This window comes from Trichoderma evansii (genome assembly GCF_050947405.1).
Source record: "Trichoderma evansii strain SZMC 28006 chromosome Unknown GGI43scaffold_4, whole genome shotgun sequence".
Classification (NCBI taxonomy): domain Eukaryota; kingdom Fungi; phylum Ascomycota; class Sordariomycetes; order Hypocreales; family Hypocreaceae; genus Trichoderma; species Trichoderma evansii.
The window spans coordinates 2,023,176-2,040,320 of record NW_028145202.1 but is presented as its reverse complement, the minus strand read 5'-3'; the positions used below and the strand labels follow the sequence as shown (position 1 = coordinate 2,040,320).

Below are 17,145 nucleotides of genomic sequence, written 5' to 3'. Positions count from 1 at the left end.
GTAGCCTTAGAGCAGAGCGCAAGGGCCCCCGTATCTTCTCTTCTGCGCTCGTTCTTTTCGTCTCCCGGATGCCAGTTGCTTCTCCGTCGTCTTCCCGTGAGTCTCTTCGTCTTGTGGACGTTCTGGAGACGATCCAGATGCAGCTGCGACCTGCTACCCCAATAATTTAATTTTTAGCTCGTATGACAAACCAAAGCTTGTGAAGTGTCCAGACTCGGCAGGCCAGCGTTATCGGCGTATAGAGACCTCTTATCTGCACGTGAGGGGTCGCAGCCACAGAGCAAAAGAGGACCCTGTCTCTCTCTCTTTGAAGCTGGGTATGGGTTCTTTAATAAATACCAAAGGCAGAGACACAGAGGATGAAGGGCAGAAGAGCTTCTGGAAGATATTTTGGTGAAAAAAAAAAAAAAAAAAAAAAAAAAATATGCATGAAGAATGCATGGAGAGTTGAGCAAGGCTGCCATGTTATGCCATGCCATAGGCGGTTTCACGTCACATGCGGCGGTGCTTGGGATCAGCTCGGCGAATGACGAGTGTGGCGCGCTGCAGCTACAGGGCACTAGCCACTTAGCCGGTGGTATGAAGCAATTAGCAGTGTGCATTGGCATCAATGAGATAAGAGTACAATATTAGTTGTCAATGGTCTAACCAAGGAAGACGATCATCTTTGTTTGGCTTGTTTTTTTTATTTAATTACTACATTTGTGTATGCTCATTACGTATGCTCGCCCAGTCACAAGGCAAACACCGCGAGACGATGGACAACTACATATAGCTATAGCTTAATAGTACGAAGTGAACATAAAATACATTAGTCAATTTAGATCATCTATCATTAAAAAAAAAAAATTATAATTTTAATTACAGCTAATAAATCCTTAAAGGGTTCTTCTGCTAGATATATATCTATCTGTGGATATCAAAGATGACAAGAAATGGTATATGAGAACGTCTCTGTGTTCAAGAAGCAAAAACATCGAACAAAAATACGCAAAATCTCGCTCATGCTTTTAAGAGAAAATTAATCATGACCAATAAACTTTTTGTCTCTGGGGTTGATGGGGAATAAGCATGCTTTTCAGTAGGTAAAGGCTTCAAAGTAGGTTAGGCATGGGCTTCCACTTCATCTTCGTCCCAGCCCTCACGCTGATCCTTGGGAATCCGAATCAGGACGCACATCAGTGTTGCTGCAGCGGCCAGAGCAACAGAGAACCACAGAGCGTGCCTGATTCCACCGATAGGATCAGCGCCATTCTTATTAGTATAAATCTCAATAGTGCCAGCAAATCCCAGGCCTGTGCCCAAGCCGTATAACTGAACCGTACCAACGAGAGATCCAGCCACGCCTTGAAGGTTTCGTTTGACGCTATTGCTGGTAATGATTTGCGCAGCTGTAAAAATAAAATCAGGACTAAAGCCCAGGATGAACAGTGCCGGAAATTCCTGGGGCCAGTAATTTTGATGTACGGGCATTGTCGCCAGCAGAATACCCGTAACAAGGGCAGACACCGTGCCTATCGCCATCACAAGTTGTGCAGGCATATATCGCACGCAAAGAGCACTTATTCCACAGGCGAGTGTTGCCGTGACCGTAAAAGTAGCGAACCCCGCAGCGTTGAGAAGGTTGGAAAAGTGGCGGATATCAACGTGCCATCGTGTTATGTAGTAGAAAAGAATACCCGTACTCATAAAGGTGAAGAAGGCGGAGAGCAGCATGGGCCCAAAGGATGGTGCAGACCAAACTGACAGGGGCAGGATTGGCTCCTTTGCAAACTTTGCCTCCCATAATAAGAACAGGCCTATGTGAAGCACGGATAGAATGAGGATTATGTATACATAATCGACCTTCCAGCCCTTGATGGCGGCCTCTCTATACCAGCGTTAACAGATGGTATTGAAAAATTGTAATTAAAGAAAGTCATGTACTTACGTCCAGGCACAGTTGAACAGAATGAGACCGCCAACGCCGAAATAAGACCCAATATAGTCAACCTTCCCATTGGGATCCATTGTGACTTCTTCGGACGGGACAAGGATTGCAGCGGCAATTAAAACAACGGCTCCAGCGATGGCACTGCATAATCATCCACTGTTAGCCTAGTTCACTCAACACTCTAAGAATAATACTTTTCTCACGCACAAGAAGAAGAAGAGCCACCACCAAGGCAGCAGCTGGCCAAAGAAGCCGGGGAATATGGAACCTCCACCAGCACCGACAGGAGCCATGGCTCCAAACAATCCGACCCAAATCAAGCGGCCAATACCCGGTGGGAACGATGTTGTAAGCAAAGCAATAGCATTGGGGACGATTATGCCGGCTCCTACACCACTGAGAGCTCGCATGACGATGATGGTCGGGACGGTTCGCATAAACCCCGAGATCAGATTGAACAAAACATAGATGGTACCGCCGATGAGTAAAACTTTCTTATGGCCGTGGACAGCTCCAACGCGGCCACCCATAAGGACAAAGGTCGCCTCTGTCAGCCTATTATGCGCCAGGAATCAGATAACCATGTCAACTTTAGATAAAGGAGGTGGCTCCTACGGGTATGAAGCAGCAATCCAGATGCCCAGACTTGGATCAGATCCCAGCTCCTGGGGAATCGTATAAGAGATCAAAAGGCCGGAACCAAATGGAAGAGCCTATGTAATTTTAAGAGAGTTAAGATGAGAACTCTGTGTCTGAAATCCAAAACTGCCACATACCACAAGAAGTTGACATAGCACAATGCTCAACGCGATCAAGTGCTTGCGTATTCCTTGTTGTTCCTTCGACAAATCTCCCTCCACCTCTGTCGGAATTGTTGGCTCGGCATCGATCGTGGTTGTGCTTTCATCCGAGTTTGGAGTCGACTGCTCAGGTTGTCGAGAAGTATCGATTTTCAACTCTTCGTCAATGGCCATCTTGAAGCAAGATTATGCATATCACTTTCTTGCTTTTTTCTTTCTTTGTCTTTTGATTGACTTTGAAAATGCTGGCTGGCAGTCGACGACTCAACGATTAGGTGGTTCAATGCCGTTTATATGGCATACACGCCATTGCCGTCTTAATACGGCCATTTTCCCTTTCTGATAGAAAATCAATCATTCCATCTCAAAAATGCATATGATTTGAAAGCCAAAAAACTAATCATATACATGATTTGGAAGCTCTAAACCGAGAAGCTGTGAAGAGCATCCCAAGCTCAGCTGGTCATCATTGTTGTGGGGACGCGGCCCAAGTATTATGTCGGAGGGTGTTAGCTAAGTGCTCCGACTCCCAAAAATCAACAACCAATCAAACGTTGGGCAACATGACACAAACGCGATAGATTGTCGGTTATGGTCCCCGAAACCAGGAACAGTGCAAGAAATGTCCGATAAGGCTCAGATTATGTTGTTAACTAAGCGCCTCCGAATAGTTGTTCAAGGACCGGTCCGTGTCTGAGCTGCTGGCTCTTTAAAATCAAAGGCATGCGCCACCAAAAGTGTTCAGGAGAAGCCGTATTATTTGATTACTAAACAATATGGCCGCGGTTCTTATGGGTGCATTTGCCACATAAGACAGGCTAGGCAGCCGAATTTAGCCAAGTCAAACCCGTCGAAGATGATGCAGCGACATGACAAACAAGCTCTCTATTAAAGCCCGCTTACCCTTAGTTAACTCCGCAGCCACTCGGAGCTTAACGTAAGGTTGTTCTACCATACCTAGCTATCGGCGTTCATTGCTATGACCACCGACTCCAGAACGGCCCTTTCGCAATAAGCTGGCCCTTTGTCAATGCAGAAGGAAATGCCTCTCAAAACGTGTATTAATCGCGATCTTGATAGGCGAATATTCCTGGAAATGATTCCTGAATTTATATCCATCGGTGCCTGAATCTCTATTCTAGGGATATTTTGCGGAGGCGTATGTTGTTGGTGTTGCTGCTGTTGCTGCTGTTGCTGCTGTTGCTGCTGTTGCTGCTGTTGCTGCTGCTGCTGTTGTTGTTGTATTGATACAAAGGACTGCAATAATTCCTCTGGAGTGTCGGGGGGTTGATTGTTTAGCAGTATGCCTACCGGCTTGATTTCTTTTAGCTCAATTGTATCAAAATCAAGATGTCTCATCCCACAAGCTAATAGCCACTGCTCAATCTGATAGGAGTTTAGAATTCGACTTTGGTTTGATGGAGGGGGAGCTCTCCCGTTCGAAGTATCCAGACCACCCCCGTTAAAGACCCCATCGATACCCGAATACTGAGCTGTGGCGATTCCGTGATAGTACTGGGCTATCAAGTAGTCATCAAACTCGGCCGTAGCCAACCTGAAAATCTCCGAGGTCTGAGGTCTCAGATACCAGCGCAATACCATGAGAATCTCCTCGCGCGATCGAAACTTGAGAGTGAACCCAAATATTCTATCAACAACTGCGGAAGTCGCGTATGTATCGCTCAGGATAGAATCATATGCGTGCTGCAGCGAGGCTCTGGTAATCATGATGCTGAAGGATTCTTCAGACGGATAGGTATGCAGCATATAGTCGTTTCTAGCGCAGTCTGCAAAGTTTATGGGGGGTAGGCTCATGAAGCCATTGCCGAAAATATTCCTGATTGGTGAAGAATTTGATTTGAAAAATGGATTGAATCGAGCGGCCGCTGCAGCACTGCCAGGTTGACGAGCAGATTGAAGAGGAGGCTGAGAAGTAGGTTGAAGGCTAGGTGTCGGCTGGTTGAAGGAATGAAAATCAAGAAACATGCTGTCTAGTGTTTGAGAGGGTTCTTCGCTTCCATGATATGTATGCTGGAAGTCGGCATCATCACTGGGAGAGCTGCTTAGAGGCCCTCCGTTAGGGGTATTGGTGTCGTTATTCTGCTGGTTGTCTTCGAGGCTCTCCTCCAAACCACTGCCTCCTTGGCATAAATGTAATATGCTGTTAGTTGCAGACTGAAGCTTGGAGATGAGGGCAGGATCCTGCCTTATCAGGGGTGATTGAAGTATGCCGTTGGTAAAATCAAGAAACGTGCCCGCCATCTGCTCAAGGGCTCCCTCTATATGGACCATATTCTTCTCATAATTTGCATGAGCAGCTTGCCGCCGTAGACGAAATAGCCGCTGTGCTTTGCGGTTCCGCTGCCGCCGTTTCTATCCCAGCTGAAGCGTCAGTAGGAGATCCTGCGTAATCGAAGCCATCATCGATAGGACAAACCTCCAAGCTCTCATCATTAGGTTCTGCTTTCGATTGTGAGGCTGGGCCTGGCCGCCGCCCACGGCGTCGTGGCTGCTCTTGTGAAGCCTGGGCCGATGCCATATCGCGGCTACAGTGTTACAGAGTGGTTGGAGTCGAAAGCGGCGTTTTGTTGCTTGAGCTCGAAAGTCCGGCTGGGTCCACTTGGCTATTTCTCAGCCATGACATTAAGGTATTATAGGCGCGCAACTCCATGCAAGTTTCCCGTAACAGGCAATGAGCCTATTCCAAATACCCTCGCATGAGTCGCTATCGAGCCATTAGACGCTTACAGAGAGTGTTAGCGACACTTCCGCTAGGATAAGCAACGGCTAGCGACCCTACTAAGGACTATCTTACAAATCGTACTATAAACCAGGCGCTAGCCAAGCTAGTTCTCGTATAATCCATGAGCCGAGGTCGCCTCTTCCTTCGGCCGCATATTTCGCACCTATCGCTGATTTGTAGCAGCGAGGGAATAAGTGCAAATTCTCGGATTGGGAAAGGGCATGCTGATTAGTTGAAGACAACTTATCGTAAACCCCGGCACAACTCGGTCAGCTTTAACGCGAAGCTTCCACAGCCAATTTGCCCCCAAAATTAGCCGCGGTTCGGACACTGCGAAACTATATATATAGGCATTACTAATAACTAAAAGGAGCTGCCAGAAGATACGGCTGGCGGAGACTAAGCCGTACTGAGTTTCAAAACCCGGTAAGCGACATCATTTAATGCACCTGGACGAAAACAGATTGTGCTTTGCATCTGATCCTTAGAGGATCTTGTCCCAAAACTGAAGTTGAGAGCAGAAGCTAGAAACATGAGCTAAAACCGGGCAAACGCAGGCGAATTTTTGAGTGCTTACGGTTGCAAACTACCAATTGCGCTGAGGAATTTCCTCTTTGTTACAACTTTCAACTTTTTTCTTTCTTCTAGCCAGCTATAGAGTCCAACAATTTCTTTGAACCAGCTATAGAGTCAAACGTTTTCTTTAAACCAGCTGTAGATTCAAACATTGTAGTTGGATTAAGAATAAGTATGGATCTTAGATTAAGCATTAGCTATATGTGATTCCAGATCCGATAACCGAGATTCTGGGTTTTCCCCTGATTCAGCAGTGAAGCCGACGCCCTTTAACGACATTTGTGGATATGGAACGTCAGTTAAGCATACATGTGTCCACCCGCGAGTTAATTAGTTGGTTGGTTGGCTGGTTGGTTGGTTAGTTGGTTGACGTTCAAGTTCTTGTGTTCTTATGCCAAACCTAGGGCCTAATCAAAGATCAACATTCCCCGCTCATATTTCAAGCTGATGAAAAGAATAACGTGGCTGGATGACCTCAAAACCACTATTCCATTATTCGTATCCCTATTGAGCTTAGAGCTCTAGCTCTGCAAATGACTCCTTAACACTCTTAAATATAGTAATATCTAACCCAAGATCGGTATAGGTCAAGAAACTATCTTCGCCAGTCCACTCTTTGTCCTTGACTAGTTGCCAAAACTCCATACCAAGCGTATACTCCTGGGCATTCGCCGACCATGCAGCGAAAAAGGTATCCCGGGGAATTCGGACATAAGTAGCCTTGACACCATGTGCCTCCGCCCAAATCTTTAGCAGCCCCCCTAGAGTTGACCTCTCCACAAAGGCGAATACGGTCTGACCAACACGAGTCTTTTCCGGCTGGGCGAGTGCAGCTTCCACAAAGGCGCCGAAATTACAGCGAGTGTTTCCAATGCATGCAATGGGCTGATCGGATGGGGTGGCTTGCAGCTGAATGTACCGCCCAATGGCAGGGAAGTAAACGGGCTTGAGGAAATCCCAGGCAAAGTTGCTTGCGTAGAAGGCACACCAAACAAATGTCGTCTTTGCAAGCAGCTCTGGCTTGGATTTGATATACCGAGTAACCCGGGCCTTAGATTCGTAATGCGGAGGCTTACTTTTGCCACCACTGAGTGTATAGGCATCCGTGAGGGTTGACCAAAAGTAGTGCTGCAACGTATCAGTAGCCAAGGCCGCGTTCGCCATATTGATGCCCATGTCGGTTTCTAGGGCTGCAGCCTTATCAGCCGCTAGGCCAACATCTTCCTCCGCGGATAATTCTTTCTGTGCGTCTGAAAATAGACCCCAGAAGTTGGTGGTCGCGAAAACGGCGTATGAACCACCGAATGCCGCTCGAAGAGCTGCGACGTCGGTCAACTCTGCCTGGACGATTTCAATCCCGCGCGCAGCAAGCGCTTTTGCCGCTGCGCTATCGGGCGACCGAGTGACTGCACGGATATAGTACTCTTGAGACTTGCTTTTGAGCAAGTAGTCGACAACCGAGCCCCCCCTGAGCGCCAGTTGCGCCAACGATAGTCACGATTTTCCTCGCCGCTGCCATCCTGATTCGACCTAGGATGAGTTTGAAGTCTTTCTATTGGACAGTGTTATAATTGAAGGATAAATAGTTGAGGTATTTGGTAGTTCTAACATCCTTCAATGCCGTTGATTTTGTGAAGGTTGCTGCCCCTTAAAAGGCCATCATCTTAGGGCGACCTGTCATTCATAAACACCTCCTGCTACCATCTTCACATTAGCGATCAAGACATAGATAGGGCGCATTTGACAAGTGAAATACCTCTATCTCACATATCATTATTACCTGGCCTATAGAAATCTCCACAGGGATATGGAATCGTGATTTACGGAAAGGTAGATCTAACTTTAGTCGGAAATAGGTATAGTCTAACTCTGCACTTGAGGAGGCTGCAACGAAATCAATAACAACTATGACGGAATCATGCGGAATCATGCAAGTTTATAAGCACCAAAACTTTCAATCAAGATATATATGACTGTACAAACTAGCAGCTGTTACTGGCTCTTTATGGTGTGGAAGAGCGGGTTCTCATCGTCTAGCTCGTCTACATCGCTTAGTCTTGATACGTCGGAATTAACATTGCCTGGCCCCATCACTCCAGCGCCTATGGTTTGGGGAAATGGGTCTATATCATGAGTAATCTACTTTTTCCTTAAATGAGATAGACCATCGTCTTTATGCTTGCACATAATATACAGAGGTAAACTCTAAGAGTCTCTATTCTTTGCGTTAAATTAACTACTTGTGACAACTGCTACACTGCGTTTAGTAGCTTCACATCGCCGGCAAACTTGATCTACTACCAGATGTGGATACTATAGAGCGAGAATAGATCAGGGAACCATTTGATCTTACCACCAATGTCATGTTCCCGAAGAGCGAAGCTATCACAGTAGCGAGAGGCCTTTTTTCTAGGGAAGAATGCGTATTATTTCTTTTTCACCTACTGCGAAGCTGTTCTTGATTTCATAGACATTGAAGGTTTCACAGGGGCTAGCCGCTTAGGTTAGCGTGCAGCTCCATGTGTTCGACCCAACCACTGCTTAAGGTGTAAGCTCGTGAAAATATACTTCTTACAGTTTCATCTAATTCAAAATAATCTAGGCACTTCACAACGATGAAAGATAGAATTTATTACTTCGCCGATTTCAATCTCGAGGCACTCCTTTCTCTATCAGAGCAACTTCGCGGCCAGTAATGCACTTGCGACGTGACCAAGATGCCCAAGTGCGGCAGCCTAAATTGGGTCATTTTCGTCACTTTTGACGATGGCATCGAGTGGGTATTTCGATCTCCAATGGCCGGTCGCAATCACTTCTACTCAGATGAGACCTCCTCCAAGATAGTTGAGAGCGAAGCGTCTACGCTGATGTACCTAAAGGTCTACTCGTACAGGCAAGTACCGTGAATATCATCCCTGGAGGAGCCAAGTATTGACAATCGTCTTAGCGGAACCAGCGATAACATCATCGGTGTGCCATATATTCTTCAGAGCAAAGCGGCAGGCCGATCTTTGGGATCGTACGACTGATCTCAATGCCCGGATCGATTCACCGGCAGTCGACATCCTCGCCCAATGTTGCCCATCTCTGACAAAGGTCGAGAAAAAATTATGGAACAGCTTGGTTCCATCATGGCAGAATTATCTGATCATCGCTTTGATAAGATTGGTTCTTTATTTAATAATAAAAACGGGGGTTACGATATTGGCGAATGCCTCTCGCCATCACTCGCCTGGCAAGAAAGAGACTCGCTTGACCTAAACCGAGGTCCTTTTCATCAAGAACAAGATTACTTGGTCTCTCTCATATCAGCATTCACATCTCACGCACGAGAGCTTCCTCTTACACCACACATGTTTTACGCCCCAGTTCCTGATGACCTGCATTATAAGACTATAGACAGCCACAGGATAGCAACACAACGCTGGAATGAATTTGCGTCAATTGGCCAAAAGATCGATCATAGCAAGAATAGAATTTTTTACTGCATTGTAGGGCAATTCTTGCTTGAGATGATTCCCTACCTCTCCTCAGGGCTTGAGAGTAGCTTCACCCTTTCTCACCCAGACCTTCATGTTGGCAATCTCTATGTCGACGATGACCTCAACATCACATGTATCATTGACTGGAGTTCAGCATCAACAGGCCCCATATCTGAGCTGCTCATGACCCCTGGACTAGGAGACTCAGCCAGACCGCCTTCGGATTCTCTCACTGCTGCTTTTCGGTCTGGTTTTGGTCAACGATTTACGACAATTGGCCCTGAGCTTCCCGCATAAATCTCTGGCAGAAATCGGATAATATGTGGCCCTTCTCTCGAATAGTTCGGTAACTTTTAAGAAATGATTATGAGCATTTCCGACGGCTGTTCGAGCTAATACATAAGCCACGCGCTGAAGAAGCGGGAATTTTATACTTGTTTCATGAACGAGCCAAACGGATGAGAATATGAAGCTACTTGCCGAGCTACAGGACGACGACATGACCATAGAAGAGGTACAGGAACAAGAGCGAATGGCTATATCTTCTACCAGGCGTGCAAATTCCGATGCCATTGCTATAGCAAGAAAGCTAACGCTGATGTCGGAGATGAATCCAGGTTTCCTTGCCAACCACGTATTATGGCAATGGGTTGAAGAGGCACTCAAGCAGGATGGCCTTCCATAGCTTTCCAATTGTTGAAAAGAGTTGAGCTTTAAATACTCCAGGTATATATTTTCGCGATTTTATTAGATAGTAAATGTAAAGTTTCGTTTTAGTATCCATAGGGATCTCTGAACTAGAATGATAGGTGGCATTTCATTCTTCCCAGCCACCAGCTGTCAAAACGTTTACCCCAGTATCAGATCTCAAAAAGGGTCATAAATCAGCCAATTCCACAAAGCCTCGTCTACTTAAGGGCGTAGAGAATGAGTAAACGGAAAACACAAGATGCTCACACGATGCTATCGAGGCTTACAAAATTCTCGCCATGTGGGGATAACTAGCGCAGGCAATCGATCGTGCATTAACTCCGTGGTGCGCAAGCCACTATTCCGATCTGGCTTTTCCTAAAAAGGTCATGCAAGATTGACTTTCCAGGCGGAGATAGTAACAATTTTCCGGTGATGTATAAGGCCCATAGGGGATTATGTTGTGTCGAAGGAGATATAAATAGGGCTCATCAGAACGTTTATAGATGCCAAAGACTCACTGTATAATTGGATTTGTACGCAGTATAGAGCACCATGACCTCGGTTAACAACTTTGGGGTAGAGACAACTGCCGAAGAAGTGGCATCTTCTTTTCGCGACCAGATTATTGGAAAGACGAGTTAGAAACACAATTATTTATTCTATGTTAAAACACGATCTATGCTAACATACTCATGCAAGTTCTCATTACTGGAGTGAGCCCCAATGGTCTTGGAGCCGCTACTGCTCAGGCTCTCGCCAAGTATAGCCCAGCAAACTTGATATTCACGGCTCGGACAGCCTCAAAAGCCTCTACCGTGGCTGATGCTATTCGTACCGAACATGCAAAAATTAAGGCACAAATTCATGTCGTCCAAGTAGACCTGTCCGACTTGGAAAGCATTCGTCAAGCAGCAGCCAGCATCCAAAAGCTAACACCGGTTATTGACATTATGATCAATAACGCAGGCGTTATGGCTATCCCAGAGAGAGAGGTCACAAAATATGGAGTCGAGGCTCACTTGGCTACCAATTTCCTTGGTCATTTTCTACTCACGACTCTCCTGTCTCCACAGCTAAAGGCGGCGGGGCCGAAAACGCGAGTTGTCAATATTGTGAGCGGCGGATTCTACATACAACCGTTCCGCTTTAGTGACTATAACTTTGACGGAGGAAAAGATCTTCCGTTAGAGGAGCAAGTCGATCTCGACAATGCAGAAAAGTTTGGCATGGGCTGGGTCAAAGATGCTGGCACTGGATATGTCCCTTTCTTGGCATATTCTCAAAGCAGCACAGCACTGATGCTTTTGGCCAAAGGCTTGAATGAGGGCTACGCTGGAGAAAAGATTACGGCAGTCAGCGCCGCTCCAGGAGGTGGGTCGAACTTGTGCTTTTGCTATGGATAATAGGGATGCTGATGTTGGCTGATTAGTTGTCCTGACCGAACTTCAAAGACACCTCCCAAGCGAGTTTAGGAATCCCAACATGACGTATAAGACGGCAAGCCAGGGAGTTGCAAGCTTTCTTGTCGCTGCTTTAGATCCAAGTCTACAAGGTGTGTTATTTCTACATGTCAGTTCGATTGAACACGACTAATAGCCTCATAGACCACCCGGAGGCCTACATTGATGACTGCCGGGTCAAAGAGGTGCCAAAGTATGCAAGCGAAGCACTCATTGCTCGTAAACTCTGGACACTGGCAGAGTCATGGGTAAAGGATACATGAAGCAGATGTCCATGATCAACATCACTCCAGAAATCTCAGCTGCCAGAAATCAAGTACCATTTGATGCATTGCATTTCAAGCAGGTTTACCCAAGTTACTTTGATCAAACTAGACAAACTCCATGTAATAGATAATTATAACTCCAAGTTTGCAATCTGTAAAGCTGTATTATCCACATGCAATTATCGGTGCGGCCAGACCCATTTCCACTTTGGGAGTAGCTTGCCCTCAGGCGCTATACTGACACCAAATTCCAACACGGCGCCCACCTTGATTGTAAACTTCTATTTTTTCCTTCTCTGCTGCATGAATTCATTTGAATTTGCTGATGTTCTAGCAAACGAATGTATGAAATGTATTCAACACCCGAAAACATGTTTGCTTTGACTATTTGGTGTCTCTTTACTCACTAGACGCCTTTTGACCCGGCATTTGCCCGCTCTCATCTTGACACTGGCGAGAAGGATTGCCAATGCAGAGATAACCCCTTTTCACAACAGCCAGCTGGGCAGGGCACAGTCACCCAACCGAGACAGCCGCTCGAATTGTTTTGGTGCTCTTTTGTTAGTTTGGTACCAAACTCAGGAAGTTATTATGCATTGTGTGGTCCACATGTGCTTACTCCGTGCCTACGTCCTCCGAAGCTGGACGACTGGACTGCGGAAATATCCCCAAAATGGATTCCATAATTTGTGTGGTGGAGCTACAGGGCTACTCTGAGCTACTTCGGCGCACCTCGGGGCGACATCTTGTCAATCCTACGGGTCGTCGGCACCAATACACGCCATATAAGGGGGCCCTGGGCACTTTATACAGCTGCCTGACGCCTTCTGAGAGCGCTCTCTTCTCGCAGCTGGAGGATCAAGAACAAACAGCTGTCATCTAGCATCTTACGACTGGCAACTGACAGCAAAACAGCACACTTTGCTTTATAGCTAGTGGTTTTGCCTCTCATCGTCGGGGAGGCAGGGGCGCCGTGGTGCAACGGTCTGGTCAAACTGCCTCCTCTGGGGATCGATTGGGCGATAACCGACAATTATATAGTTCGACTCTCAACAGCAGCAAAATTCGGCAGGGACGTAGGTGTTGGCACCCGAAAGGGGCCAGCACCGAACCCTTTTGCCAGCTGCGTATCTTTTTTTTGTTTTTCTTCTTCTTCTTGCTCACTGCTCCTTGATGCCCTTGATTTTTTTCCCCCCCCTCGAGTGCGGTGAAACGAGGAAAAGAAAAAGAAAAGAAAAGAGAGAAGATTCTGTAGTTATTTGAAGCCACATTTGGCGATATCAAAGGTGGGTGGTGTTGACGTAGAGCGTCAGGTTAGCAGCTGCCAGCACTCACTGACACTGCCGTTATATCCGGCCCGTGCAAATCCACTGCGGCTGAAGTATTCGGAATGAATAATCTTTCCCTCTCCTTTTTCTCGAGAAGTACATGGTCCCGAGATCCGAAGCAAAAAAAGCAATTCCAATCCCTTGAACCCAACCAGTATGATATCCCGATATCCCACCCGTTGTATGTGTAAGCACGTGAAAACAGTGGTGCCTAGAGGGTACGTACTGAAATAAGCTTAAAATACCACTAGAATTGCCCAATCTGGCCGTCTGCAACCCGCTAAGGCCCCGGCTTCGCGGATTGCGCGATGCGCTTGAGCGATGGCGTGTGCAGCAACCTCTCAATCTATCTCCGACTTGGGCCATGCTAACCTCGTGCTCTTAACCTCTACTGACAAAGATCACGCGTCTATTGGAGGCTAGAAGAGTCCAATTCCAGCTCGCTATCTGCGCGGTGGGATTGTCGGTCGTAAACGCCAGCCTAGGACATGGTATCAACCTGGTGGCTTATGCCGTCGTTGAGACTATGGAAGAGAAACCATGCGACTAAACTCGCCATTTACGACTTTTTTTCGTCCTACCGTCGCTCAACTGACTCCCAGTGAGCCAATGGCGACAATGCTTTACCAATCGGCACACCGTCTGTTACGACACACCGTGGCGACAAGGCAAAAAGCCTCGATCTCAGGCACTAGCCACCGAGCTATTTATCCGTGTGTGCAGCTGAGATCAGATCTGTTGGCTGTTGCGGCAGACAAAAAGGCACAGTCACTGGAGAGTTCAGTTAGAACAAGCCACAGGCAAGCTAGACCCGCCGCCTCGTCCAATCAGACTCTGCCCTTGTCTTCCTTTTCGCCCCTCTGTTTCTCATCCCTTGTCAAGCCCTTCTGAGCACGCAACCAGAGCTATTCTCACAACTGGAATGCGACTCGACCACGGCCGTTTGCGACAATCTTGTCTCTCCCTGTCTCTTCCTCTTCCTCTTCCCTTGCCAACGTCCACCTTTCCTCTTCTGTCCCAATCCTACAGTAGGCAGCACAAAAGCGGATCAGTCGGCAAATTATGCGACTCGCTGCGGAGCGTTTTTTTCGGGTGGCCAAGCCAAGACCGCAAGGCTCAAACGCTCCGCGCAGATTTGGGCTAAAAAATGATGCGACTCCACAGGATTCGTCGTGATGCGGGTTAGAGGTCCCAGCCTGGGGCCCGCTAGATCGAATAACGTCATCGTTCGGTGAGGAACAATTCAGGCGCTGCCTGGGAGCAAAGCATGGGGGCGCTCTCTCGCGGTCCTTGGACGCTCCAGACATGACCGCCACGGTTGACGTGCTCGCAAAATCCCTGCTTTGGTCTGCCGCTAAGAGGACAAACCTTGCCTGCGAGGCCGTCTTATTGGACTAGAAGCGGTGCGAAGAACGCTACTGCGAGGGAAGGATCGCCGTTTTTACATATTGTCGGGCCCTCGCTGCACCGACGCTCCATCTTCCTCTCCTCATCTCCATCGTCTTCATCCTCTTCCTCTTCATCATAGAATTTCCAGTACAGCTTCATATCCTGTCCCGTATATCTGTGGTATAGTAGAGTTGGCTTGATGTACTAGTTTTGTTCCCTGGAGTCTCTATCAAGGTTTTAATACAGATTGACCTTGCTATTATATAGCAAATCTGTTCACTCCCTTTCTTCCTTCCCCCTTTCTATTGTTCTCTTGTCGCAGTCATGTCTGAAAAATTCAAGACAGCAGACTCAGATGACCTCGAGGCCACTGTGTCTCACTCCAGTGGCTTCTCGCGCTTTGCCTCTCTGTTTGGCGGCGCTGGAGTATGGATCGGTCCTCGCATAGCGCCGCTGCCCGCCTATCTCAAGAACGACCTCTCTGAGGGCGAAGAGACGAGCGACGCAATTCTCAACCGACAGCTTGCATCAGAAGATGGCACCTCGATCCAATACAGAACCTGCTCATGGCAAAAGACTGCCGCGCTGCTCTTCAGCGAGTACATCTGTCTGGCCATTATGAGTTTCCCTTGGTCGTACAGTGTCTTGGGTCTCGTCCCTGGCCTGATCTTGACCGTGTTCGTTGCCGCCGTTGTGCTCTACACAAGTCTCATCTTGTGGGAGTTTTGTCTGCGACATCCAGAGGTGCGCGACGTGTGCGATATTGGCCAGATGCTCTTCTGGGGCAAGGAATGGGCGTGGTGGGGAACCGCCATCATGTTTGTCTTGAACAACACCTTTATCCAGGGCCTGCATGTTCTGGTTGGCGCAAAGTACCTCAACACCATGACAGCGAGCGATCATGTCGACGGGTGCCGCACCGTGGTATTCAGCGTTGTTGTCACCGTCATCTGCCTGATCGCATCGCTGCCTCGTACGTTTAGCATGATGTCCAAGCTTGGCACAGCGTCTGCCTTCTTTACCTTCATCTCTGTGCTGCTGGCAACCATCTTCGCGGGCGTCCAAAAGGAGCCTGCGGGTTTCAGCGCGGCATTGGGATCACCGCTTGTCACCGCTATCCCAGTCAAGGGAACCACGTTCGTCAACGCCATGGGTGCCTTCCTCAATATCAGCTATACGTTTATCGGCCAAATTACGCTCCCAAGTTTCATTGCCGAGATGCGAGATCCTAGGTAAGCATCTCCAAACCTATCTACTTCTTTCCAGGGAGTATACTAATCAAGCCACTCGCAGGGAATTCCCCAAGTCTCTCTGGGCTTGTACCATTGCCGAAATCTTTGTCTTTTCCATTGTTGGCGCAGTCATCTACGCCTATACTGGCAACCAATATGTTACGGCTCCCGCTTTCGGATCTTTGGAAGACGTTTACAAGAAGGCTGCATTCTCCTTCATGATTCCGACACTAATCTTCCTTGGATGTCTGTATGCTTCAGTCACGGCTCGCTTTGTCTTCTTCCGCACCTTTCGCAACTCTGTGCACATGCACAGCCACACTTTTATTGGATGGGCCAGCTGGTTCGGCATCCTGCTCGTTACTTGGATCTTCGCTTTCATCATCTCCCAAGTCATTCCCTTTTTCAATTCTCGTGAGTTATTCTAACCCAGCATGACTGCTATCCATCAATACCATGCTAACAAAGTGCCCTCACAGTCTTGGCTGTCATGTCATCCCTTTTCGACAGCTGGTTCGGCTTCATCTTCTGGGGCGTTGCCTATCTGCGTATGCGAAACGCAGACGAAAAGGCCGGTCGAAAGCGGAACCCCATCGTCGCAGCCTTTTCAACGGGCGTGAACTACTTCATCATTGCGATGGGAGTATTCTTCCTCTCTGCGGGCACATACGCTAGCGTTCAGAGCATTATCGATGCATATGACTCTGGATCAGTGGGTGGCGTGTTTTCTTGCGCGAGCAACGGGCTATGAAGTAATGAATTGTACGAGAGAGAGGAAGAAATTGATACCACGAGAAGAGAAGGGAGGGAGGTATATAAGCCAAAGTTTGGGCCAACGAGACGACATTGTGAAGCGTATAAACATATTGTCCTTATACATATTGCATTTTGTTTTTTTCTGGAAGATGGATGGACAGCGGCCAAGGGGGTACACATAGATGAGCCGCGTACTGGGTACAAAGGCCGAAGAGTCGAAATATTCACTACGTCTCTCGCGAAATTGTTTTTCGGAGAGAACGATGCAATAGCCTGCAGAAATGCATGGCGGTTCTTTTCTTCCTCACCTCACACTTTGTGTGAGAGCTAACATTCTCATTCCTAGTTGATTTTGACGCAAGTATCAGTAGCTATATTTTGTCGTATTGCAGCGTAGAGGATCGTAGAGCCTACCAGCTGTTGTCGTGACTGTAGTCGCAGCTATAATTGTAAACCTATGACGAGTGTATGATGTTGATACATAACT

General features: G+C 47.5%; 6 protein-coding genes across 6 annotated transcripts; 3 read left to right on the top strand and 3 right to left on the bottom strand.

Moving 5' to 3' along the window:
- Window positions 1-1,104: 1,104 nt before the first annotated feature.
- On the bottom strand, window positions 1,105-2,907 carry GGI43DRAFT_381499 (major facilitator superfamily domain-containing protein; the record flags this gene model as incomplete). Its single annotated transcript, XM_083203127.1, has 5 exons — window positions 1,105-1,870; window positions 1,931-2,074; window positions 2,141-2,488; window positions 2,549-2,646; window positions 2,710-2,907. 5 exons carry the CDS (start codon window positions 2,905-2,907, stop codon window positions 1,105-1,107), a joined length of 1,554 nt encoding a protein of 517 aa, XP_083063653.1.
- Window positions 2,908-3,187: 280 nt separating this feature from the next.
- Window positions 3,188-5,505, bottom strand: GGI43DRAFT_301200 (bZIP transcription factor). The gene is made up of 2 exons (XM_083201538.1): window positions 5,171-5,505; window positions 3,188-5,106 (listed from the first exon to the last, which is right to left on the bottom strand). Exons 1-2 carry the CDS (start codon window positions 5,270-5,272, stop codon window positions 3,691-3,693), a joined length of 1,518 nt encoding a protein of 505 aa, XP_083063652.1. The 5' UTR covers window positions 5,273-5,505; the 3' UTR covers window positions 3,188-3,690.
- Window positions 5,506-6,565: 1,060 nt separating this feature from the next.
- GGI43DRAFT_381497 (uncharacterized protein) lies at window positions 6,566-7,571 on the bottom strand (the record flags this gene model as incomplete). The annotated part of the gene is made up of 2 exons (XM_083203126.1): window positions 6,566-7,483; window positions 7,542-7,571. The coding sequence occupies 2 exons, from the start codon at window positions 7,569-7,571 to the stop codon at window positions 6,566-6,568; spliced, it is 948 nt and encodes a 315-aa protein (XP_083063651.1).
- Window positions 7,572-8,769: 1,198 nt separating this feature from the next.
- GGI43DRAFT_421339 (uncharacterized protein) lies at window positions 8,770-10,219 on the top strand (the record flags this gene model as incomplete). Its single annotated transcript, XM_083207940.1, has 5 exons — window positions 8,770-8,954; window positions 9,000-9,071; window positions 9,111-9,790; window positions 9,820-9,880; window positions 9,985-10,219. 5 exons carry the CDS (start codon window positions 8,770-8,772, stop codon window positions 10,217-10,219), a joined length of 1,233 nt encoding a protein of 410 aa, XP_083063650.1.
- Window positions 10,220-10,674: 455 nt separating this feature from the next.
- GGI43DRAFT_432266 (uncharacterized protein) lies at window positions 10,675-12,482 on the top strand. Its single transcript, XM_083209538.1, has 4 exons — window positions 10,675-10,864; window positions 10,927-11,598; window positions 11,657-11,779; window positions 11,832-12,482. Exons 1-4 carry the CDS (start codon window positions 10,780-10,782, stop codon window positions 11,948-11,950), a joined length of 999 nt encoding a protein of 332 aa, XP_083063649.1. The 5' UTR covers window positions 10,675-10,779; the 3' UTR covers window positions 11,951-12,482.
- Window positions 12,483-14,791: 2,309 nt separating this feature from the next.
- On the top strand, window positions 14,792-17,063 carry GGI43DRAFT_301119 (transmembrane amino acid transporter protein-domain-containing protein). Its single transcript, XM_083201537.1, has 3 exons — window positions 14,792-15,902; window positions 15,964-16,316; window positions 16,382-17,063. Exons 1-3 carry the CDS (start codon window positions 14,995-14,997, stop codon window positions 16,651-16,653), a joined length of 1,533 nt encoding a protein of 510 aa, XP_083063648.1. The 5' UTR covers window positions 14,792-14,994; the 3' UTR covers window positions 16,654-17,063.
- The last annotated feature ends 82 nt before the right edge of the window (window positions 17,064-17,145 follow it).

What these genes read in the sequence shown, in the direction of transcription:
- GGI43DRAFT_301200 (XM_083201538.1), bottom strand. Translation starts at nt 5,272, where the DNA reads ATGGCATCGGCCCAGGCTTCACAAGAGCAGCCACGACGCCGTGGGCGG. An exon ending in CTAATGATGAGAGCTTGGAG is followed by an intron (nt 5,107 to 5,170) that starts GTTTGTCCTATC and finishes CAGCTGGGATAG; the next exon opens with AAACGGCGGCAGCGGAACCG.
- GGI43DRAFT_432266 (XM_083209538.1), top strand. Translation starts at nt 10,780, where the DNA reads ATGACCTCGGTTAACAACTTTGGGGTAGAGACAACTGCCGAAGAAGTG. An exon ending in CCAGATTATTGGAAAGACGA is followed by an intron (nt 10,865 to 10,926) that starts GTTAGAAACACA and finishes TACTCATGCAAG; the next exon opens with TTCTCATTACTGGAGTGAGC. An exon ending in AGTCAGCGCCGCTCCAGGAG is followed by an intron (nt 11,599 to 11,656) that starts GTGGGTCGAACT and finishes TTGGCTGATTAG; the next exon opens with TTGTCCTGACCGAACTTCAA.
- GGI43DRAFT_301119 (XM_083201537.1), top strand. Translation starts at nt 14,995, where the DNA reads ATGTCTGAAAAATTCAAGACAGCAGACTCAGATGACCTCGAGGCCACT. An exon ending in GCCGAGATGCGAGATCCTAG is followed by an intron (nt 15,903 to 15,963) that starts GTAAGCATCTCC and finishes AGCCACTCGCAG; the next exon opens with GGAATTCCCCAAGTCTCTCT. An exon ending in CATTCCCTTTTTCAATTCTC is followed by an intron (nt 16,317 to 16,381) that starts GTGAGTTATTCT and finishes GTGCCCTCACAG; the next exon opens with TCTTGGCTGTCATGTCATCC.